General features: G+C 42.9%; 4 protein-coding genes across 9 annotated transcripts; 2 read left to right on the top strand and 2 right to left on the bottom strand.

The window, feature by feature from the left end:
- The first annotated feature begins 1,679 nt into the window (after positions 1-1,679).
- Positions 1,680-2,742, top strand: LOC112282530 (uncharacterized). Its single transcript, XM_024520214.3, has 2 exons — positions 1,680-2,320; positions 2,524-2,742. The coding sequence occupies exons 1-2, from the start codon at positions 1,805-1,807 to the stop codon at positions 2,638-2,640; spliced, it is 633 nt and encodes a 210-aa protein (XP_024375982.1). The 5' UTR covers positions 1,680-1,804; the 3' UTR covers positions 2,641-2,742.
- A 1,830-nt stretch (positions 2,743-4,572) lies between these two features.
- LOC112282529 (uncharacterized) lies at positions 4,573-8,292 on the top strand. Its single transcript, XM_024520211.3, has 9 exons — positions 4,573-5,230; positions 5,674-5,773; positions 5,910-6,087; positions 6,194-6,263; positions 6,536-6,685; positions 6,958-7,055; positions 7,326-7,417; positions 7,594-7,767; positions 7,905-8,292. The coding sequence occupies exons 1-9, from the start codon at positions 5,023-5,025 to the stop codon at positions 8,065-8,067; spliced, it is 1,233 nt and encodes a 410-aa protein (XP_024375979.1). The 5' UTR covers positions 4,573-5,022; the 3' UTR covers positions 8,068-8,292.
- A 53-nt stretch (positions 8,293-8,345) lies between these two features.
- On the bottom strand, positions 8,346-13,429 carry LOC112282528 (uncharacterized). Its single transcript, XM_024520210.3, has 3 exons — positions 12,845-13,429; positions 8,988-11,967; positions 8,346-8,853 (listed from the first exon to the last, which is right to left on the bottom strand). The coding sequence occupies exons 2-3, from the start codon at positions 11,734-11,736 to the stop codon at positions 8,411-8,413; spliced, it is 3,192 nt and encodes a 1,063-aa protein (XP_024375978.1). The 5' UTR covers positions 11,737-11,967; positions 12,845-13,429; the 3' UTR covers positions 8,346-8,410.
- A 5,174-nt stretch (positions 13,430-18,603) lies between these two features.
- Positions 18,604-22,656, bottom strand: LOC112282902 (ras-related protein RAB1BV). Of its 6 annotated transcripts, none has more exons than XM_024521045.3 (10): positions 22,618-22,656; positions 22,395-22,440; positions 21,768-21,951; positions 21,034-21,106; positions 20,822-20,922; positions 20,546-20,611; positions 20,300-20,397; positions 19,712-19,774; positions 19,429-19,521; positions 18,604-19,280 (listed from the first exon to the last, which is right to left on the bottom strand). In XM_024521045.3, the coding sequence occupies exons 3-10, from the start codon at positions 21,832-21,834 to the stop codon at positions 19,194-19,196; spliced, it is 648 nt and encodes a 215-aa protein (XP_024376813.1). In that variant the 5' UTR covers positions 21,835-21,951; positions 22,395-22,440; positions 22,618-22,656; the 3' UTR covers positions 18,604-19,193. The 6 variants fall into 6 exon arrangements, with proteins under 6 accessions (XP_024376813.1, XP_024376814.1, XP_024376815.1 ...); XM_024521046.2 differs by having other exon boundaries at positions 22,596-22,637; XM_024521047.3 differs by having other exon boundaries at positions 18,604-19,034; positions 19,194-19,280; positions 22,395-22,625.
- Between the last annotated feature and the right edge of the window lie 447 nt (positions 22,657-23,103).

Below are 23,103 nucleotides of genomic sequence, written 5' to 3' on the forward strand. Positions count from 1 at the left end.
CTATTTTTAATCAATTCAATTTTATCTTTGCTATGGATTGTATGTTGCCATTTTCAGGTCTAGAATTGTTTCTCATGCTTTGAAGAACTTCAAGTTCTTCATCAAAATTTTCTATTATAATGAATTCTGTTGATATTATTTTCATTATAAACTATTTTGTAATTTCAACAATTCTTTTCTTAATAAAGTATTCACCAAAGTTTTTTCTAAAGATTGAATTTTCTATTACTTTGATACCATGTTGGAAACAATAGTATTATTAATATGATATATTGATATACAATATATTGTGTGTACAAGGGTGACATCAAGAGTCACAACTCTTGGTGTAAGGTCAATACAAAGTAGATAGTATTCTATACATGAGACTAGTGTACTATATAGTATAATTCTCCCAATAGTATTCCATGAAGATTCCATTCCATGACTTCTTCTTTCTTGATATGTGAATTGAGTACTTGCTCCCAAAGATACTCACATCAGGCTTTTCTCCACTCCATGCTTCTTATGGTGTCACCCAGTCAAGTCTCGCGCAGGGTGATTTGTTCTTCAGATAGGCAAATGTGAACATTGCTTCTCTCCAAAATCTCTTATCCAGCTTAACATCATGGACCATTGCTCTTGCAGCTTCGACCAGGGTCTTGTTGAGTCGTTCTGTTGAGTAACAGGTCTAGAATTGTTTCTCATGTTGACAGTCAACTACTATTTGATGCCCTCACTTCTGCGGAATTGCTTGAACTATTTTGAAGTGAATTCTCTTCCATTGTCAGATCTGAGGATCTTGACTTGCTTCCCACTCCCTTTTTCAACCAACGTCTTCCACTCTTGAAAGATGCCAAGAGCATCTAACTTCTGCTTCATGAAGTAGACCCAGACTTTCCTGGTGGCATCATCCATGAGAGTCAGTGCGTAAGAATTGCTCGCCCAAATTGCAGGGTTGACATCTCTCAACGAACTCCAGTTTGTTTCACTTTTTATGTTGATCCTTCTCTTCAAAGGAGTCATGGTGCTGCTTTTCTTCTGTGCATCCATGACAGTCTGGTGTGACTTCTCTACTTGGATTGACTTCCAATACCTTCACCATCTGTTTGCTCAACAGTAGCTTCAGATTCTTTTCTCTGAGGTGGCCAAACCTCTTGTGTCGCAACATTAGGCTGTCCTTCTCAGTTAGATTCATCTGAATGTGTCCAGGTTCCTCCACACAAGCTTGTACAAGTCACCTCTCATAGACTATCCATCTCCAACGACCTTCTCTCTGTTTTTCATGATGCAGCCTTCATCAGAGAATTCTGTTCTCACTCCCTTCCTGGCTGCTATCTTCACAGAGAAGAGACTTCTTTCCATCTGCAATACATACAGGACATTAGGGATGATTGCCTGCAGTACTCTTTTTTCAATTTGAAAGTCAAGCCTGACTGCACCAGCATACTCGACTGTCTTTGCACTGTCGTTTCCCATGACCAGTAGCTTCGGTCTGTGCAGCTTCTCCATCTTGAAAAACAAGGACTTTTCATTGCAGATGTGCTGACTTGTCCCTGAGTCAATCAGCCACTCATTTTGACTTCCTATAACATTGACTTGAGCTGTTAGAATATCTTCTTCAGCAGCAGCTTCGTCTTCTTCAATTGAGACATGGAAGGTGAAGCTAGGCTTTCTTCCAGTGTCTTGCTTCTTCTCTTCTTCTTCCACGTTATAGGCACCACCACCACTTCCACCACCGCATCCTCCACTCCTCCATCTGCCACGTCCACGACCTTGGCCTCTGCCCCGGCTTGGAGTATTGTTCTTTGGACAATCTGAAGAGATGTGCCAAATGCTAGTGCACTTGAAGCATCTGAGAGGATTCTTGCAGTGTTTCTTCATGTGGCCACACTCGCCACAATTGAAGCATTTTCCCGCTCCAATAAATATGCTCAGACTCTTGTCTTCTGCATCATCTTCTCCTCTTACATCCAACTTGTGGAGATTTCTCATCAAGGGAAAGGTTCGCCTGCATTTGCAGTGCCTCTACAGCATGGGAATGCTCTCGTCTGAAAACTTTCAAGATTGTGATGAGCAAGTCATCATCACTCAAGGATTGCTCCAAAGCATCAAGCTGGGATATGAGATCTTCCAGCCTTGTCAACAGCTCACTGATTTGTTCGCCAAGCCTCATCTTGAAGTTATGCAGCTTCTCCAGCAGGTGCATTTTGTTGGCTGTCAGCTTCTCTTGGTGGTAATTGCTGAGCACATACCACATCTCTTTCGCCGTCTTCTTCCTTTGGACAATGCGAAGCTAAAAATCATCCAGAATCATCATCAGCATGTCTCTGATTTGGAGGTCATCATTTGACCACTTCTCTTTCTTTGTTGCGTCTGCTTTCATTGCAGCTTCTATAACCACATCCAGCTGTAGGACGTACCACAGCTTCTCCTTCTGCAGGTAGATCTTCATTCTTTGGCTCCATCCCGCGTAGTTCTTACCTGAGAATCGAAAGAGTGTGCTCTCAATTCTGATACCATGTTAAAGACTTGTCATGACAGGCCCTTTTCGAGCTCAATGTCAGACTACTACGGGGAGAGCCGGACTCTTCATTCTTGATCAAGTCATTGAAGATTGTGTATCAGAGCAGGAGGAAGTGCCCTTTTGTGAACCGGTGATTGCTGCGGTCATAGTTGTTGAGCACGGTGGTGATTTGAAGGAACTTGTCACGAAGAGGTGAATGTGGAGCGAACCTTCACTCGAGAGGAGACTACATTGTATGGACCCGCCGATTCCCTACAAAATGACAACGCATAATTTATATTCTAATGATTAATCCTAATTGAGGGAATTGAATCCACCTTCAAGTTCTGGTCATCCATGTCTACCTCCCCGATTCCTACTCTGTCAATGGCAATACCGGTGAAATGGGATGGATTTATAATTACAAAGTCCGGAATATTCATAACTGTAATTTTCATTCCAGACAATTGAGTTCGAAGTGCAATTTCATGGTTTCATTGCTTCGCTGTCATGAAAAGTATGGACTTTGTGTACTATTCGAAGCGGATTGCAATGAACTAGGAAATTGAGTTTAAATTGGGTCACCACAGAAGATTTGAAAGTGGAGACTCGTGATGGATAATATTGAGATTTGGATATGTTCTGGCACTTCGTTGTGCCCTATGGGTCGTTATTTAGCTGTTGAATTGTATCCTCCATGTGGGAAGCGAAGAGTTCTAGAGGTCCGAATTAAAACACCTAGGTTGCATTTCTATTTTTTCTAGCCCGGGAAATACCGAATGTGTCCGAGTTATGTCGCTTGTGATATTTAGCATAATCACTCGTGCAGCTGGACGGAGAGGAATGCGGATTTTGTCTTTTCATGAAGTCTGGTCCTTGCGGAAAGCGGTTTCAGGCTTGAGAGACTTGTGTTGACGATGCACAGACTGCAGACGTGAACATTGCAGTGAACACGCGCACAGAAGACACATTATTTAAAAGATTGTATGGTGGCCCACTCTGCGTTTTACGGACCTGTTCTTCAAGCACAGAAGGCTTTATTTCAGCAAAATTCAACGGATGTATCCTTTCGTCGAGGATAATCTAAGAAACCTCGGAGCAATTCCTGCCTAAACAATTTTTTCAGGGCTGGCGGAGGTGTCTGCTCTTTCAGAATTACTTTCGTTCTGTGACTGTGATTTCTCTGCTTAAAAACCAGTTTTGATAATAAGGAGCTTTTGCGGAGGGTATATCTGCGCCAAACATTTATGTAGAAGAGATTTCTCATTCGGGTTGTATGTTAGGATCTTCAATTCTTAACACCCAAAGACATTCCTTGGGTGGTGCTGGTCATTCCGATTCTACACTTTCTTCCGTGTTCTTGAATCTGTAAGGTCCTTGCAATTACGAAATTGTATCGAAAATCTCGGTGAGGTTACATTTTTTCTTGACACGCATTTATGATATTTGTTACTGAATGGAAATTGTCTTTGCGACACTACGAGGTTTGCATTTGGCTCAGACTTAAGGACTTGAGCATATTTCGTAGAGTGTGTGAAGCTGGTGACCTGAACGATGAAAGGGGGCATAAATGTAGCTCGGAGAGTTTTGAAGGAGTACTGAATAAAAAAGCCTCGTGACCAACACCATAAAAAGCCTGGATCAAAGTTTCTGAAATCAGCGTTTATATCATATTTGCACCACTTGGTCCTGGCTTTATTTGCCTGTCGACAACCAGTGGGACTCGACAGACCGCCAACTTGTTACTCAAGACGAGAATGATGGAAGTGTCCAAAGTGTACAAACACATCGGCCTTGAGGAACTCCTGTCAAAACTGTTTTGCTGCCAATTAGTTCACTGCACAGCATACGTAACTCTTGTGCAGGTCAATTAATAACAAAAGGAAATAATCCATCTTCGGGAAATTCAGCCGTAAACGATTGGGCCACCACATGATATTCAGAAATTTGCGGAATAAGAAGCTTGAGAAGAAAGAAAGAAAGAAAGAAATATAATACTTCGTGATTTCATTGTCCACCAGCTATTCTCCGATTTCCATAAACCATATAATCTCACTTTTAATTTACTTACACTCCTTTCGAGCAGCCCAACTATCGCTGAAATACACCGATGGACTTAGTGTTGCCAGGCAAGTCCTTCATTGGCTGAGCGAACGCTCTTCTGGATTTCTTTCCAGACATTTGTGCATAAAGTTTATGATCCGAATAATTTTTCGCAAGACTGCTGGCTGAAGGAAAGATGAAGGCTGCCGTCTTAGGATAATGAGAAATTCTGTTTTTTCAGGTCTAGCTAGTCGGGACTCGAGTCTCGGCGCATCTCCAGTCTGGTCACCGATTTCCCTAAATTGGACCTTCCACGATTTTGCAGTCTGGTTTCTCATCCATAGCGTGGAAAGTGATACGTTTCCATGTACATTGGTGAAGAGATTCAATAGCCAGCTGTGGGTGTATCATTATGGTCAGTAATTCCGCCTGGAGTCATTAGCACCTGGCCAAATGTCGCAAGTGATGGTGTAGTTCAGTTTTGAGCCAACGCAATGCTGCTGCGTCGTCTCCACTCTGCTCATCTTCTGCACCGTCTCTGTATTTCGTCTCTCCCTATCCCATTTCAATCTTCCGCGGCTTTGAGTTGCCGCAGGAGGAGTTTGTATGCATGTAGAGCAAGTTTTAGCAGCTCCCATTCGTCCATGGAGTTCTCTGGGCAAGATTCGTCACCTCCCCAGGTAGCTGTCATTGGTGCTGGAGGTGGGTTTATCTCCCTGATATTTTGTTTCTTGCTTTCATGTGATCGTGCATGTAGCTTTCTGAACAACCTATTGAGCTTTTAGTGTTGCACATTCCGCTGAATACAAATCATTTTTGTAGTGGTTGTTTTGTCTCGGGCAAGCGTGTGTAGGTCTAGTGATTAAGGCTTGTAATAGGTTGCTTTGCAATTGGTTGAAGTATTTGGGTTTTTGGGGTTTATTTTCGGAGAGTGTCCAATTCGAGGCAAGCAAACGTTCACACACATGACTTCTTTGTTGGGATCTGGTCTGGCTTTGAATTGTTGAATGTTTTGATCAGAGAGGTAGTAAAAGACGTGGTGCTGCACTTCGGTGCTATTTTATAACTCCGGAGGGGACTTCAAGGTTTGCCAGCTCCCATCTTTTATGTTAAATTTGACGGAAATTGAGTTGGTTGTTATGCAGTAGCGGGTTCAGTATGCGCCTCGTTACTAGCTGCGAAGGGTTTGGGTGTGAAAGTTTTTGATTCCGGGCGTGGCCCAGGTGGTCGTATGTCCCAACGCAGGTAAGTAAACAATTTATTTCTTCCTCATGACGTACACGTCAAGTCGATTGCGAAGAGCTATTTCAGGATTAATATATTCATGCATGCCACTATCACTGGAGAAAGTGAATAAGCTATGTATTGTATCCATTAATAGGGAGAAAGTTGAAGATGGATCAGAGCTTATGTTTGATCACGGAGCTCAATACTTCACTGTGAAAACTGCGGAAGTTCAACAACTCGTTGATAAGTGGCAAGCCTCAGGAATTGTTGCTGATTGGGAAGGTCGTTTTGGGACCTTGAATGTCGCAACTGGAGAATTTGTTGAAGATACGGTACGAGCACTTGGTTTTAAGAATCTGGAGTTAAAATGCAGTATGTTTCTTGTTTGTCTACAGCACCACATGTTTAATCTTGGACACATTTTTGTATGTTCAACAGGATGTAAAGAAGAGGTATGTAGGTGTTCCGGGAATGAATGCTATATGCAAGGCCCTTACGACCTCACCAGGTATCATTTCGGTTACCCACTATGTACAAGAATATAACCAACGTGATGCTTATCCTAGTTTGGTCTGACAGAATTAAATTTGTGAAGTTGGGCTTTACCCCATTTTCTAATAGGGTTTTACCTCTTCTCCTCATCCAGGTAGATATGTTGACCAATTGTGTATAGATGTTTGTTGTAATTTGCCTATATTAAACAAGTTTTCGGTTTGGAAAATCTTTCCGCAACACCTGATGACTGTATTGATTGACGAAACTGTGGGAGCTGCAAATTAGGCGTGCAAGCCAAGTATGGTGCTCAAGTCGTTGGGCTTGACTGGGTGGAAGGTCTGGATACATGGAGCTTGAAATTCAAAGATGGGGAGAACTTGGGAAATTTCACTGCTGTTGTTGTGGCCGACAAAGGTGCAGCTAAACTTCTCCTTGGTAAGTGGTTATCAATTCCGTATGCCGTTTGCGTTCACCATATCGAGTGGGATTCAACTTCTCTAATTTTTTCTGGTCAATAAATGTCTGATACTTTCTAGTGATTTGTACGAAGGTTGTTCAATGGATTTTTAGAAAGCTGAAGTTGCGATGCATGTTAGCAATCATCTAGCTGATTCAATAATGCTCTCCACTCACTTTGCGTTGATTTTTGTAATCCTGGAAGTGCTAAGTCGCAACATTTGATTCATTTACTTGTGCTCTTAACGTAGAGGGAGCTGGATTTCCTGAATGGCATAAGAAAGTTGCTGCTGTGAAGGCAGCACCTTGCTTTGCTGTAATGATGGCCTTCTCTTCGCCTCTTACCTTGGTAAGTTTACTCTAAGCAGCTGGCAATGAATGGTTGTTAGCTCCTTGTTCTCGATCAGTGACAACTTCGTTGTTGATCTTTGAATCATTAACAGAGCTAGAGGAGCGTATGGTCTTTGACGATGGACGTTAAATACATTTGATTATGAACTCAACCTTTCCATCCCTATTTTTTTTTATCTTCAGATTGTGTTAGATCTATAAGTCTGTATGGTTTTGTTACCTTTACTTCATGATTTCCCTTGAATGACTCGCTTTTGTCTTCATGTAGATACCGTTGGATGGTTTCGTTGTAGAGGGATCAAAGATAGTCTCTTGGGCAGCCCGTGACAGCTGTAAACCCGGCCGAGCCAAAACTTCAAGGTTACTCATAAGCTCTCCGGCTGTCTCTAATATGAGTATTGATTAACTTTTAAAAACCTTTCACTGCAGCGGTACCCTTTTTATTTATTTTTCTAAGTAGTTGAAACGTCACGTGGGTATATTCATTCAATCTAAAGTACCCAGTAGCTGATTTTTGTTGAGTATATGTGGTGCAGTGAGTGTTGGGTGGTGCACTCGACTGCAGAGTACGCTGCTGGTATAATTGCGCAAGCAGGCATGGGCAAGCCTTCGAATGAGTTGCTTGCTGCTGTAGCCAGTGACTTACTGACAGGATTCCAATCCCTGCTTCCAGATATGCCGACACCCATCTACATGAAAGCACATCGATGGTACTAATCTTTGCTCTTCATTCAGTCCTCTTTTATGCACGTTTATGGAGCCTCACTTAGATATAATATCCAGGTAATAGTTCTAAATAATTTAGTACCGGGTTGAAGGATAAGACTGTTGATCTGGATTGTTGCAGGGGAGGAGCATTTCCAACAACTCCCATAGCTCCCGAAGAGAAGTGTGTGCTGATTGAAGATCGACGTATTGCTCTATGTGGGGACTTCTGCGTAGCACCAAAGGTAGAGAGTGCTCTACTTAGTGGAATGCAGGCTAGTGAGCTTTTAGCAAGTCTTTTCTGAACGAGCAACTTCTTTCAATTGCATGAGAAGATTGTTTACAAGTAATGCATCCGATGTAGAGCTTGAGGACCTGGAATAGCAGTCTGCAGTCTGTAAAACCAAAGTTATATTATTTGTAGCGTTTCAAGTATTAGTTGGTGGCTGTCCATTGTACTCAGTTTTGTAAACTGTTGAGAATAGGGATCTCCCTGTTTTTCGAAATCTTTAGCATATTCCATTTAATAATTTGCTTGATTGTACTGGACGTTGTCATTTGATGAATGCTGGGTACGCCGATGGACAATATTGTGTACGCACTGTTGTGCGAGAAATTGTTGTGTAGATCAATGTTACAGCCTAAGTATTACAAGATGTTGCAACCGCAACCTTGATTGGCCTGATTAAGCTGATGAGTGAGGCTCTCTCTATCGTCATGCTTTACAACGCCTCTGCCTATACCTTTTGATGGAGTCGCATTCACTTGCTCAACCCGCGTTGGGCTTTTCTGGTCGCTGTTGCCATCGTGAGAAGGATGCATCTTCACATACTTCACTGGAGCTTCGACTGTCGGTGAGACAGGTCCCTCCGTTTTCTTCTCCATGGAAGCAACAGAGCTTTTCTTCACTTGCTTCGCTTCCCTGCCTTTACTTGGCTTTAATTCGGGGACTGGCTTGTCGAAGCTAGACGGGCTCGACACACCCTCTCCATTTCTCAGCCCAACATCACCTTCTGACACAACGCTTATATGTCGTGCAGACATGGATAGAGGCGATGGCATTTGATGGCTGTTACTCAAGGGCTTCTCATCTGCCACAATTTTGCAAGCACATCGTGTCAGCGGAGTAGGTGCAGAAATAGTGAGTAAGGGGTTTATCGTTGCAACTACAAAAAATTTCTTTACAGAAACTGATTGAAACTGGAGAACGCAATCCCAAAATTACCTGAGTGCGTGCGTTTTGATTGACTAGGTGACGGATTGCAAGAAGGATTTCGAGATGGATTACGCGATGTTTTGTGCGAATTAGGTGCTGTATGTGAGCGCCAGCTAGAAATTGGAGACTGAGGCGTGCTGAGTTGTGCCGACATCTTGTGCAGGGGAAACGACCGCTCCGATGTAGCTCTGCTAGACGGGGCCGACATCTCTTGACGTCCATCAGCTTTGGATTGACGCCCTTGGTCTTCAGAGCTAGTAATAGTCTCGAATGCTCCTACTGTGGTCTTCTTGAGGCCAAACTTGAAAGTGGACAAGTGTTTAGGGCTATCGAATGACAGAGAATCGACTTTCTCCGTAATTTGGTCCATGACTCTCCCTGTAGTTCCAAGTGTTTGTACAGATCTACTCTTACCGGACTCCCAGCTAGCCTCACTACCTAAATCTGTGATCCTGCTCTCCATGGATCTGTTGCTAAGCAAACCTGTATCGTTTGTCGGGTTAGAATCCACGCGTCTAATGGCCTTGGCATTCGCAAAATCTGCTTTATCGGTTCCAGTTGCAAGTCCACCGAAGTCGGCCTTCCTAGACTCACCGTGTGCAGAAACGAGCACATCCGCGAGACTCGTCTGCGTTTCCAAGAAATCGACAAGATAATCGAAACACCCTGAAGTTTGAGAAGTCAAGTCATCGCTTAATCCTCTCTTCTTCCGAGCACTTTGGCTAGCATTTTTCATGTAGCTCGTGAGCCTTTCCAACCCGTCGTCGTATCTCAATGCCCTCTTTTCGCTCAATGCGAAATTGTCAGCAGGTCCTTGAGAACCAAGTACCGCAGCTGCCTGAGGAGGAACGAATTCCTCCATGGGCAAGGACCGTGCCGCAACTACAGCAGGCGTCATCTCTGCTTCGCGTGTGGGATTCCACGGTCTGAAATTCCCATTAATAGGAGGATCGCTCCAGAAAGTGTTGTCATACTGGCTGTGAGTAGAGCAAGTTGTATCTGTGCTGCGGTTCAAGTCAATGCTGGTCGCCGAGGTCGACGAAATTCTGCTCACAGCATCAGTGTTTGTTGCCGAAATGCCCTTTGGAGGAGGTGAGCCCCTTGGAGGAGACTCTTGTGGGGAGGGTTGCGTTGAAGTATCCAACTCAGAGCCAGTATTGCTCTTGCGGTACAATCCTCCGTCATGGTTGCTAACCACTGAATTTTTGGAGAATTCCCCCCATTTCTTTCTGCCTGAAGATGTATTCGTGCCCTCGACGTGGTTATTCTTGCCGACTGCAGCAGACTCGGACGCTGTATCCTCTAAAATGTCAACAAAAGACCCATCGGCACTGCGATCGTGAAGTTTGTAGATCCGGAGATACTCCTCATCGTCGTCATTCCAGGATCCTATATCAAGCAAGTCATTAGCGCCACTCAACTCCTTGTCCAACTTGTAGTTTATCTCGCTGGAATGCGAGCTTCCATCTGCGGAGTCAGATTCCACGCTAAAAGCCTTCCTTGCAGAGCCAGCTAGACTATCACGCCTGTTTTCATAAAACGCTTCCGAGTGGAGATGCTTGTCTGGAATGATATCGTGATCCTCCTCGGATGCCTTCGGTCTCACTCCGTTGGCCTTGTTGTGCATTCTCGAGACGGCAGTGATCACACCACAGTCTCCGTTCAATTTCTTCACGTCGAAGAAGTCAGGCGACTTGAGCTGTCGATGCTTCGTCCCGCCGCGCGTCGGAGCCCGTGCGTCCAACGGCGAAGTGTCTTCCGGGGTTATATCGCCGCTTCTGTACTCCTGCGACTGAGAGAGTTGCAAAGGGGTTAGCCTACGTTCGTACGGATCCATAAAGCTCTGGTGCCCTCCTCGTCCACGATCACTAGGGGACGACGCCGCTGTAGATAGACTTACTGTGGAGTCTACAGACCTCCCCATTTGCAAATGGATAGAACCGCGATCTCCCCGAAGCGCATTCTGCATGGCAGTACTCACGCGGGGGGTCTGCTGCACCGTCTCCTTGCTTCCAGTGGACAATCGCCGGCCATCATATCCATACTCCGGTACAGTCAACTTACGCGGGCCAGTACTCTGAAATTTTGTGTAAGAAGTGAGGGATCCTCTGTCCTGGGACCTGGACATCAACCCCCTGTCCTGCGACTTGGACAGGCTCCGAGGGCCCTGATTCTGGCTCTTGGATAAGAACTTTGGCCCATGGTCCTGGCTTCGTGACATAAAGTTGCTGCCTCGGTCGTTGCTCTTAAGTGAAATGAGGGAGCCGTGGTCGTAACTCCTCGACATATAATCGTGAACCTTGCTTAAAGGCACACTATGGCGTCTGAGCTGATGAATGGCGGATGGGTCGTCTATCGAACGACCGAGCATGGACGGACCGCGATTTTTAGGAGTCTTCGACAAGAAGTCGTGGTTGAGAATCTGCTTTGACCTGTGTGGCATTGTTGCAGAGCTCTCTTTGGAAATCGTCGGACTCACCTTTGATACAGACGAGGATCTGGTGGCGCCGTTGCTGGGTGAATTCCCTTGACTAGCGCCATTTCCTTCCCGAGGAGTACCAGCTCTATTGCCAGTTGCCCTCCTTGTGGGAGTCGATTGGCGGATTGGAATGGCGCTTGAGGATCGAGGAGTAGCGGCCTTAGGAGATGGATCTGGTGACTTCGTTGAGCTCTTCGCAGTAGAAGCCCGCTCCCACGTCCCACCATTCGTCGCCCTAGTCATGGGCTTCGAAGTTACCCTTGGCGTGGCAGTCTTCATGACGAAGAATGTTGCAAATCGTAGTCTTCGAGGAATCGAATGAAACGAGGAAAATATTGCTTGAGAGTTACATACTGATCAAGGTTTTACCATTTTCGCCTATAGCCACATCCTTAAACAAAGCCAACTCTTATTTTTCTTTCCAGGCCATTATGTAGCCTAAACTGCTGAGGATTCCTGAACCCTCCAGTTCCATCTCCTATCCACACGTGCACTACATCCATACTTAACCTGAAGAAAAGAAAAGAAAAGAAAAAATAGTAAATAAATAAAATAAACAACACAATGGTTCAATTGCAACGACTCAACCTAGCCACAATGCGTGCACAATAACTACATTGGTGATCTCAATCGTGATCAGAACTTATCGTCGGCGTACAACAACAGCTCCTCTGCACCACCCGCACTGACTACCAACAAATCTACTGCTAGATATAGAAAAATCTTAATCTAGCGCCACGATTGCACACTATACGTCTTCCAGCATCGACGAAGCCAAGAGAATATTCCGGAATGCATGAGAAAGAAAGCAGCGCGCCATCCTTACTGTTCTGACCACAACGACTACTTGACCCTGATGTTGCATTTCAACTGCTTGTCGGAGCGACGTATGTTGAATCTAATAAACTCCCCTTTCATATCATCTAGGAAGTACTGACATCGTAACGACAGCGATTGCAATAGTCTAAGACTCTAGGTCTAGTACCTAATTCCAGAGTACTTAAGAACGTCGACAGTCCAGTCCTATGATGTAATGTAGGGCCTGAGGAGCCATAACTCTAAGTACAACTTGTGTGCAGATTTATGTGCCAGTTTCACCATGCAAACTGCTGGTGCAATACAAGAGAACAAAAGTGCACAAAAAGAATCGCGATAAACCCACAACCATCAGTCTACCCTGCACTAAGCTCACTCAACCTGAACTCTAACAGATTATAACTGTAAAATCATTTTTATTCACTTGTGCGACATGCAAACCACGTTTGACTGGTGTCCTGGCTATAATACCAGTTTTTGGAGCTACACGTTCGATGAGAACCAGAGTTCCGAAGGGAGGAGATAAATGAGAGGAAACCTATGCGGCAAAGAGAGGAAATCTCCAGCTTACCTGCACGACGAGCTCAACTAATGTTGGCAAACACTGAATGCTTCGTCTTCGTTCCCCCCTCGTTCGCGTTGTGACCATCGATGCGCCGATGGGACGAAGAAGTCAGTGACTAGGAAGATCAAAGAGTAGTCCGGACTAGAATTGCAATATGACGAACTCCCACAGATGATCATTTCCTCATTCCCAAGTAAACTGGTCCCATCAATAACGATACGAAAAAACTTTTTGGAGATGGCATACGGCAGGGCAATGATCCTGCTCTTCACACACACACACACTCTCTAGCGACGACGGAGGCACACGCCACGGTCAACATTGCCGCACACCGTTGCCGACATCCTCGCACGGATCACCCAGCGCGAGCTCACATTCCCGCCCAACAGGTCAATAACCTCCGCCCCGATCTCTTCCACCTTGCTAGCAACTCCAGACAACATCACCTCGCGATGATTCAGAAATCGGGTGGCATGAGGGTAAGCAGATGAAAACCAAGGCTTCCCGGGTCAATTCGCGAGCGATAGGTTCGCCACCGCCAGCGCGCTTTCTATTGTAAAGCAAGCACTGGAGAAGCGCCTGCTTGGCTTCCGCGAAGACCAGGCGCAAAACCAGCCACCCATTGTCGGGCAGCGGGAGGGAGTCAGTTGTGACTCGCAACCACAACAGCTACGCGTGGCAGTAAATTTCGGTGCTTCCGCCCACGAAGCACTGCAGAAAGCCACGCACCTGATTGGATCTTTTTTCTCACACGCCGGGTAAAACCGAGAAAAATGTATAACAAAAGAATCCAGGACATGTGAACTCACTATTTCCGTAGTAACCCACGAGCCCACGACGACAGAATCAAGCGCAAACCCATGTCACACACATTCGCCCACCCCGCCCACGCTCTCTCAGTTTCTACCCTCTAGAGTCCGCAACTCAGAGGACAAATCAATCCATCTCAGTCTTCTATGCCATGCTGCAACCAACTGTGCATTGCTGGACTTGCAACTGAGATCATTCCACATTGCACTCGCATCTCATTCACCAGGATCTCATCAGTACAGTATCCGAAAGCAAGATTGCACTACCGCTTTGGATTGCGACGCGATGATGATGCTTCCCATCTCACGACGAATTCCCGCAACTACCTGGATGGAACATCCCCTCTCGGTGGGGGCATCGCATGCAGAGTATCCACGGCTCTCCTGAGATGGGTCGAAGCTTAATTGAATTCGTCACACGAAGATATTTGCAATTTTTGGTCATGGCTTGACTTTGCCAATTGGAACGATTTCACTAACTTCTTCTTCGGGCTTTGTTGAACCAGTCGTCACGCAAAGCACCAGGTGTAGAGGATTTACTGGTTCAGGGCGCTTAAGGATTAGTCTCAAAAGAATTGGAATTGTGTGCGCGAATGTCGTGCAGAAACGCGACTAATTGGCGTATTCGGAACAATAAAGGTGCTAAATTATTGCGATCAGTTTTACCAGCGGCAACCGCAACTTGTTACGAGGCAGGATTGGGTGGGGTGTGAAGTGCGGGGTTTGAAAGCCGATGAAACTCGTTCTCAGAGTCATTTTCTGCGCCTGGCTTGCGCGCCAACGCCGTGCGCTTTCCATGCGGACGTGAGGACCCACTGGCGACGGAGTTCCATGCGCTTTGCCGCGTGGTAACGGAAATGGCAAAGTGGGCGCCGAGGAAGAGCAGCGTCGCAAATAGCTCGCCTCCTGCCATTTCAAGGCTCCACTCCCTGGTTTCAGTCAGCATTTCGGAGCTCATTTCCGGCTCATTGTCGCCTACTATAGCACACCACAGCCCAATTTAGGTTTGCCTAATAACGAGATTAGATTCCGCAATTACTTGGATTGCTGCAGCACACTTTCAGTGCTCGTTTGGTTTTCAGTGGCTTTGCAACTATAATCTCGAGTTGTAATTTATGTCGGATCTTCTGAGGGTGTGTTTAGCAGAATGCTGTTCAGCAGTATGATTGCACATTAGAAGATGATTCCACGTGAGACTGGTGACCTACTTCGGCAGCCCCCTCTAATGAACCCTGGGGGGATCTATTATTGCGCCTGCGTACATCCAAGTTTAACCACTTCTTAATGAACACTCGTGGGCTTTTATGGCACTTAGTTTCTCTCGGTCGATTCTTTTGCTTCCATTCATGATGCTTCAATTAAACTTCTCTGACGCTCAACAACACCATTCATGATGCCTCATTCATGTCGAGGGCCAAGGTATCTCCTACTCACATGCAACTCGAATAGCTCCTGCTGCCATGGAGCAACTCACATAATTCCCCGTTTTCATGATCCGAATCAACAAACTCACTCTCTCGCCGTTAGTGTGCAAAGTAAACCGTAATTGAAAAAAAGAATTTCAATCTACACTTCCGAGCATCATCCACCTCGTCTCACTACAAGGCACCAAAACAGAATTAGGATTAGCTTTCGTCATCTCCTTCCTTCTTCGCTACTAAATCGTCCGTCGGCAAACATTCAAGCTGCCGAATGAAAGAAAGCGGCGACGACACATCCGCATCACGAACCCCAAGGAAAACCCCATTTCGACGTGGCCACATTCATCCTCCGGCAAATAATTCTCCACGATCAAGCGGAGCTCAAGACATGGAAGTCAGGATGACTTTAATTATTTTCCACCAGGGGGAGAGGGGGCATTAGCTAAGCTCACCACCCCTCTCGAATTACACCAACTGGCGCAGCCTCGGGGACCCAGTTGCGGTGTTTCGCTAGAGCATCCTTATCTCTCCGGCCGACTTGGCTTCTAGCCTTTTCCAATCAACCCTTCACACAAAACAGCTTAGATTTCAACGCCCCAAGCTACATAATACACACACACACACACACATATATATATATATATATATATATTTACACATCTGTGAGTGTGTTGGGCAAGAGGGAATTGGGGACTAGAGGATTCCGTGCAGAAAAGGAGGGGTTGGCATTATTGGGTTTGTGGGTGTGTGTGTGTATGTCTGCTATGGAGATGTACATGACATCATACGCAATGACAAGGCAGTAAAATGTTATTTCTCCCACAAGTAGAAGACGAAGAAGAAGAAGAAAGGGGCACATGGAGCTCTTCCTTGCCGCCTACAGCAAAAGCAACAGCCTTCCCTGTCTTGTGGTGTTGGTGGTGCTGCTCCTTCTGTTTAACTACAGGACCCAGTTTTAAAATAAACACAGTATTATTAATGTGTGTGTGTGTTTTATTGCATCGGAGAGGAGGCATCCTGTTGACTTTGCCCTCGAGGAATCTTTCTATCTTTTTCTGCTTCTGACCACCATCATCATCATGGGTGCAAGTTTTGAGGAAGTTGTTTGTTTGTTTTTATTGGTTTTTTATTTATATTTATTTTGCTTGTCCTGTTGTGGGAGGAGAAGAGAGAAAGGTTTTGACCTGGAGAGAGTGAGAAAAAGGTTGACAACAACAACACAGATTGGCATGATTTTGCAATGTGTTGTTTTATGTCTTTGCTAACACACCACACAATATCAGCTGGGGATCGGGGGTTGTCACTTATCCACCATCTCTCCACCACCACCAACCTCATTTGCTACTTCCCCTTTCATTCAGTCCTATTGTGTGTGCATATATATATATATATATATATATCCATTCATGTGGTACATTTGCAACTTCCGATTCATGCCTATATATATATATATATATATGGGTGCAGAAGTAGATAGGAAAAAGGAGGCAGTGAGATTTGAAAAAATGGTAAGGTGAGGTTAATTTGGGTTTAGTTGATTTTGTTTTAAGTATATTTAGACAGCTTCTTCTTCTTGGAGACCTTGCCTGAGACTTTTTAAAATCGAACCATTATCTGTTTGGAACCGTGTTGGATGTTGTGTCATTTTTATCATGCTTTTGATGCTAAAGCCAAACTTCTTTACACAGCTCGAGAATATAGTAAAATTTGAACCAGAATACACTTGGCTTTTGCAACTGGTATAAGGTTTTGGAAAAAGTTTGACGGAAACCAATTGTTTCATAGTTCCAAAAACAACACAAACGGAGATGAAATTCCATCCATGAAATTCCTTTTTAAGCTTTCTGTCATTAAAGGGGTGGACTTCATTGTTTCAAAGCCCCAGAGTTAGACTGTGTGAAAAGTAAATTGCAGATTTTTCTTCGAGAAGTCAATGACTTACTTTTCTTATGAAGCCCCAATCACCTCATGTTTGAACATTTCACAATTATCTTAAAATAAATCCATGGATATCAGATTTCAGATAATATTCATGAAATTGAAAGTAGAAACTTAAATAGAATTTAAACGTTGAAACTTAGATAACTAAGTGGACGTAAAAAGATGTAGTTGATTTTGCAGTACTCGATGGGACTTATTGATTTTTTTCAAATATGCGTCAGTATGATGAACACGAATTTTTGCAACTTTTGAGTAAACTGTTAAAAACGTGTGGTGGTAACTAAAAAAATCCGAGTTTAGCAAATTATAATAAAAAAACGAGAGAACGGACCCAATTTAAGGACAATGACATATTATGCATGTACGTATGTACGTATGTATGTATGTATGTATTTGAAAACAGTACAAAATATAAATTGGTAAATACGAATGTTCTCTAAAATCTGTTACATGTACCCTTGACTGAATTGCAAATGTCTCTAAGAATGTAGCAAATATTACAAAGGGACAGCTTTACATTTATTTTATGTATGGGGAAAAATCGAAGAAATAGAAAAACAATTAAAAAAAATAAAAAAAAAAGTAATAGAAAAATGATAGAAATAGAAAATGATACTGCTAGAAAAATAAAAATAAAGAAATAGAAAAACAATAGAATAAATCAAAATCAAAATAAACCAGGATCAATAATTATATTATTGACATTAAGAAAGAATTTGAAATGGAATAATGAATTTAAACATTTAATTCTTTGTAAATCTCTTTTTAAATATATATATATATAAAAATAGATGTCTAATATTAGTTTGATGAATAAGGCATGTGTAACTATTTTAAGAGATAGTTCAGCACATTAATTATGGTCCTAATTTTAGCAATACATCATAGAGAGGAATGCACATGAAATTTTTATTTTTATTCGAATCTTTTTATATAGCTTTTAAGAACCAAATTTTAAACATGCTAGTAAGTAACTGATTTATAATTTTTGTAGATGATTAGTACAAAACATCAATTAAATGAATTTCAAAGATAATGTGTATTTTATTCAAAGTAACAAAAGGTGAGTGCATGGATATATATATATATATATATATATATGTGAAAACCAAATGTGGACAAAATATTACAAAATGTTCAATTATTTTTGCAATACATTATCACATTTTGTGAAACAAGTTTTAACCTATTAGTACACGCTGTTGAGTAGGAGGTGCATTTTTGGTGAATTGTCGAAATTTAATAATATAGGTTCGTACAGAAAAATCATCCGATACGCTGTTGACTTGGGATCATATGAAAGTTTAGAAACACATTATTTTGGGTTCTTTAGTAAGCAAATAATTAGATGTTATAAAATGAAGTAAGAATAGAAGGAAAGCAAAGCATGTCAATCAAGTAATACAACCTAAAAAGCTTTAGAAGGTATTAGACTACGCAATAGAGCACAAAAAACTAAATCATTTTACACTTCATAACCAGAAATCAATAGAGCTACAATATGCAGGCTCATATCACCTTGCTGTGATATATTTTACCGTCTTAAGCTGAGTCTTCGCTTTCTAGAAACATATACACGGCAATGACAACAAACTACTAAGAATATGGACATCAGGTTAAGATATCCAGTAATTTTTTTAAAATGCATTAAACACCATTGGTATTTAGTCATTGAAATTTTGTGGATTTTGCTCACAATACTTGATACCTCTCCACCTCGCGATCTTAAATACCAGGTGATTTTACACAGTTGAGTTACGTCACGAGACATGTCATCAGTCTTTTGACTTTTAAAGAGACTAAGAAAATGAAAGCTAAGGAAATATACCTAGAATAGTCAATCTGATAAAATTATCAAGTTACCCCATTGCAGAAGCCCATCTCGTGCCTTGGCGTCTCATTCTGCAAGAGCATTGAGAAACCTAAAACCTTGTGCAATGCTGCTTCAAAAAAATGGTGAAGAGAATTTGGCTAAATGCTTCAGCGCCATGTGACCTCCGAAATGGTCCCAAGAATCTTCAGTCTCTGCGCGGGGACAACGAGCTTACAATCCCCAACCAAGCATCAACTCCACAGCGCCTTCAGGAGCTGTTTGGTGGAGCCAGTTCAAGACAGAGATAAAAATGTGTTCGTCTCGACATAGATCCAAGAGATTAAACTATGTCACAAAAAATAACCGGTCACCTATGAGCAGCAAGAGCCAGACGCTGGCTTTTGTTGAGCGCCCCCTGGAGTAAGCTTCACATCTGGTTTGCCCGCCGCATTTTTGGCCTGTGGAGGGAACATGTCATAACAATGCCCTGATTAACGGCTTATTCCTCTTATACAAGCGCACTAAAGAGATAAATTGAAACTCTTCGAGTAACGTGAAATCTATAAACAAATGAAACGCTGTTGATCATTGGAAAACAAAGCCTACATCAGGTTTAGAATCGCTCTCGGCCAGCCTCGTCTTGATGTCCCTTGCAATTGTGAAGAAAACATCCTCTACGTTCATGTTTGTTTTGGCACTCTGGAACGCATACATGAATCAAATCCACTTATCATGCACATGGATATTCAAAAGGGAAAAAAATAAAATAAAAATGGAGCACACAGAAAACCGGCAACCTAGTGCAGAAATTACTATTATAACCAACATACAGCACCAACGAATGCACTGCAAGTGTTTTCAAAGTTGAAGTAACTATTCCAGAACTTACAGTTTCAAAAAACTTGATACCGTATTCATCGGCCAGCGCCTGACCTTTGGCAAAAGGAACAGCCTGTACAAGTGACCAAGTTACCTTTTAAATACCACAAAATAAAAGATCATGGTTGATCACTCATCACAGCTGCCACCATTTATAGGCTCATGACAAAACTTAACCAAAGACGTCTATTCTTTATTCCTGGCAAACAAAAATAAACGAAAAGGTAAAGAGAATCCAAATCACTCCACAATATCAGAAAGAATCCTTAGATTCAAATTAATCACACCCACCTACTACTACTGAATCCAGTAAAAAAGACTACACATTTCATGCTTCAGTCAGAAAGGTAACATTTTGGGACACACAAACCAGGACTGAATACCAAAGCACACATTGAAATTATTCAAGTGTTCAAACTGTCCATTGGCAAAAAGGTGCACTAAGCTTCACAGCGATCTCGGCATAGATCGAGTAAAACCAGATGCACAGAACTTGAAACCCATGTATACTTCAAGATAACAATACCCAGTTACAACGTTAGGTTAACAACACACTAGGTGTACAGCAAGAGGGTAGGACTGGGTCACAGAAACGTACTCTTTTGCTCGGGTCCATATCAGCCTTGTTTCCCACCAGAATCTTATTTACATTGTCAGATGCATGCTGCTCTATATTCCTGATCCAGTTCCTAATGTCTGATACCAGCTGAGTCATGGCCACATCACCTTTTCTTATCTCTCATTCACGTCGTATTAAAACATGGATACAGCACCGCCAGCACATATTAATGTTCTAATATTGATTGACACCAGAAAAAACCAAATTTAGGTAATGATTGGATACTGTTAAACGAAGATTCATCCGTCACATCGTAAACCAGCAGTATTCCCATTGCTCCTCTGTAATATGCTGCAAAACCAAAATAAGTAAAATTTTAATTTAAAAGAAAAGAATTATTAACAATAAATACTGCAATAAAATATAATACAGATATCTAGAGCGATAGCCAACCATCCTGACCAGCACAAATCAACACCAGGGTGCCACAATCATGGCCAAAGGTAAGAAAAAAACAAAAAGAAGGGGTGCATACCAGCGATTGCGTTCAACGCTAAGTACCTGTTGTGATTGTGCGAAATCGCTCTTGTCCAGCGGTGTCCCAAATCTGAAGTTTGATGCGCTTATTATCCAGCTCGATGGTCCGAATTTTGAAATCGATGCTGCCAGGTAGCAGAAAAAGGCCAATTCAAAATACTTACATGTCTCAATCAGCAGTTGCCTATTTCCATGTGACCGCAAAATGCTCTAAGTACGTGTCCGAAAAGGCGTACCCTATCGTGGTGATGAAACTTGTTGTGAAGGAATCATCGGAAAACCGAAGGAGAAGACAAGATTTTCCAACCCCTGCAGATAACAAACACTAGTTTCAACTTGAATATAACGCTGATACGAATCAAGAAGTCATTGACTCGGCATGAATTAGTTGAAAAGGAGACTTGTCAGGGCTAAGTGCAACAAAAGCCATTTCACAAAGCTTACGCACTCCTATAAACCTAATTAAGCAATTCTCGACTTTAAAATGCCCAAATCCAAAACCAAACACGAATGCAGATCAACGAACCAAGTAATGTGCTTCGAGATGTCTTGCATATGGTTTACATTAGCAAGGCTTAGCATGGATATGCGAACTATGAAGTTATCAAGAGAGTGTCATTTGCAGATGGCATTCCTACAGCTAATTTTTTTTCCAAGACGACCTATACCTCAAAGCAATACTGAATAGACCAACCACTACATTTAGCTGAAGGATTGAACAATCGGGTTAGCTGAATGAAAACTACGTGCCGTATAACCACAAGAACATGCTCGCATACATTGACTTGTAATAAAAGATCCCTTAAAAACTCAAGTTTCAAGTTATGCAATGAGGGTAACCTCACATAACTCAACAACAAACTCAAGTACATTCTGGCATGAAACTCAACGAACAGAAAAAACATGGAAGAAGCCACATGCTTCAAAAGAATTTGATTTCCTGCGTGCAACAAAGATACGTGATACATACCACTGTCACCAATCAGCAACAGCTTGATAAGGTAATCGTAATTGTCAGCCCGAGCTCTTGTCGCCATGATGCTAGTTGCAGTCCGCCACTCACTAGAGATAGATCCAACTTCACACTATCTCCAGGCCCTCTGCTCCTCTGCCAGCGTCCACAAAAACTCTGCGCTACTACAAAACCCGCCTCTCTGCATTCAACTAACCGAAACTTCCCGCTGAGAAAGAAAAAAGAAAAAACAAACAAACAAACAAACAAAAACAAACGCATGAAGATCATCAAGCACCGACTTCTCACAATCAAACACTTCTCAGCCAGAAACGCAACCTACCCTAAGCTGCAGTGCAACTCGAAGCTCAATTAACAGCTAAAAATAAAACCACAGATCAGATTATGCCGCACTCCTAAAGAAAAAACGAAGCACCATGTCGTAGCCAACACCACTGCAATTTAACCTCTCTCTCGCTGCTCTCAACCTTAACCCCGTCCAATCCGACCCCGCGCCTCAGATCGCCAAGCTAAAACAGATCTCTAATCCTCCAAATTGAAAACTCCACCAAAACACATTTTTAAAAAATGTAATAAAAACACAAATACTACTAATAAGATAAACGAAAGAAAAGCGCAGCGTACCTGGTGGAAAGGTCAAATTCAATCTCCTAATAAGCCAAAATTCCTCCTGCAATGGACACAAAGCAGCGATCAAAGGGGATCCAAATACTAGGGCTAAGGAGGAGAAGAAGGAGAAGAAGAAGTAGGCAAATAGAAGAGCGCAGGAGGAATGGAGGGAGGGAGCAAGAGGAGGAAGGAAGGGAAGCAATGAATCACACTCACTCACTCACTCACTCACTCTCACCTCCGAGCTCGGGAAGAAATGGAAACGGAAACGGAGGAAGGGAAGCCAACACACACACCCCCACGAGGGGAGAGGGGGTAGGGGAGGCTTCTTACATCCATCCATACATTCATCCACACATTGGCCATCCTCTCATCCATCCTGTAATCATCCGTCCATACGTCATCCATCCCATTTCATTCGTCCTTCGTTCATTTATTCATTCGTCTATTTATACTTCATCCACTTTCTGAGAACGTTGTTCCCATTGCGTTCTCGCGATCCGTTCGCGGCGTTGGCGATTGTGGATGAACGTCGTTGATTTGATGAATGAAGTTTTTGTTCTCATGGTGACAACTTGCCCACTTGAAAGTGCTCAACTTGGCACATGGAGTGGAAATTAAATAAATAAATAGATAAAATTCCCCTTTTTTGTGTTTAGTTGGGGGAGTGAAGTATTGGGTTTTCTATTTTATTTTTTTATTTTTTTCCATTTTCCATTTTCCA

The sequence above is a fragment of the Physcomitrium patens genome, chromosome 5, assembly GCF_059467195.1.
Source record: "Physcomitrium patens ecotype Gransden chromosome 5, ASM5946719v1, whole genome shotgun sequence".
Classification (NCBI taxonomy): domain Eukaryota; kingdom Viridiplantae; phylum Streptophyta; class Bryopsida; order Funariales; family Funariaceae; genus Physcomitrium; species Physcomitrium patens.

Coding starts and splice junctions, on each gene's coding strand:
- LOC112282530 (XM_024520214.3), top strand. CDS start 1,805: ATGTGCCAAATGCTAGTGCACTTGAAGCATCTGAGAGGATTCTTGCAG. Junction 2,321..2,523: donor AGCATGTCTCTGATTTGGAG/GTCATCATTTGA, acceptor TTGTCATGACAG/GCCCTTTTCGAGCTCAATGT.
- LOC112282529 (XM_024520211.3), top strand. CDS start 5,023: ATGCTGCTGCGTCGTCTCCACTCTGCTCATCTTCTGCACCGTCTCTGT. Junction 7,056..7,325: donor TCTCTTCGCCTCTTACCTTG/GTAAGTTTACTC, acceptor GTCTTCATGTAG/ATACCGTTGGATGGTTTCGT. Junction 7,418..7,593: donor GGCCGAGCCAAAACTTCAAG/GTTACTCATAAG, acceptor TATGTGGTGCAG/TGAGTGTTGGGTGGTGCACT.
- LOC112282528 (XM_024520210.3), bottom strand. CDS start 11,736: ATGAAGACTGCCACGCCAAGGGTAACTTCGAAGCCCATGACTAGGGCG. Junction 8,854..8,987: donor ATCAAAACGCACGCACTCAG/GTAATTTTGGGA, acceptor AAATTGTGGCAG/ATGAGAAGCCCTTGAGTAAC.
- LOC112282902 (XM_024521045.3), bottom strand. CDS start 21,834: ATGGCGACAAGAGCTCGGGCTGACAATTACGATTACCTTATCAAGCTG. Junction 20,398..20,545: donor GGATGAATCTTCGTTTAACA/GTATCCAATCAT, acceptor AGCTGGTATCAG/ACATTAGGAACTGGATCAGG. Junction 19,522..19,711: donor GTATCAAGTTTTTTGAAACT/GTAAGTTCTGGA, acceptor TATGCGTTCCAG/AGTGCCAAAACAAACATGAA.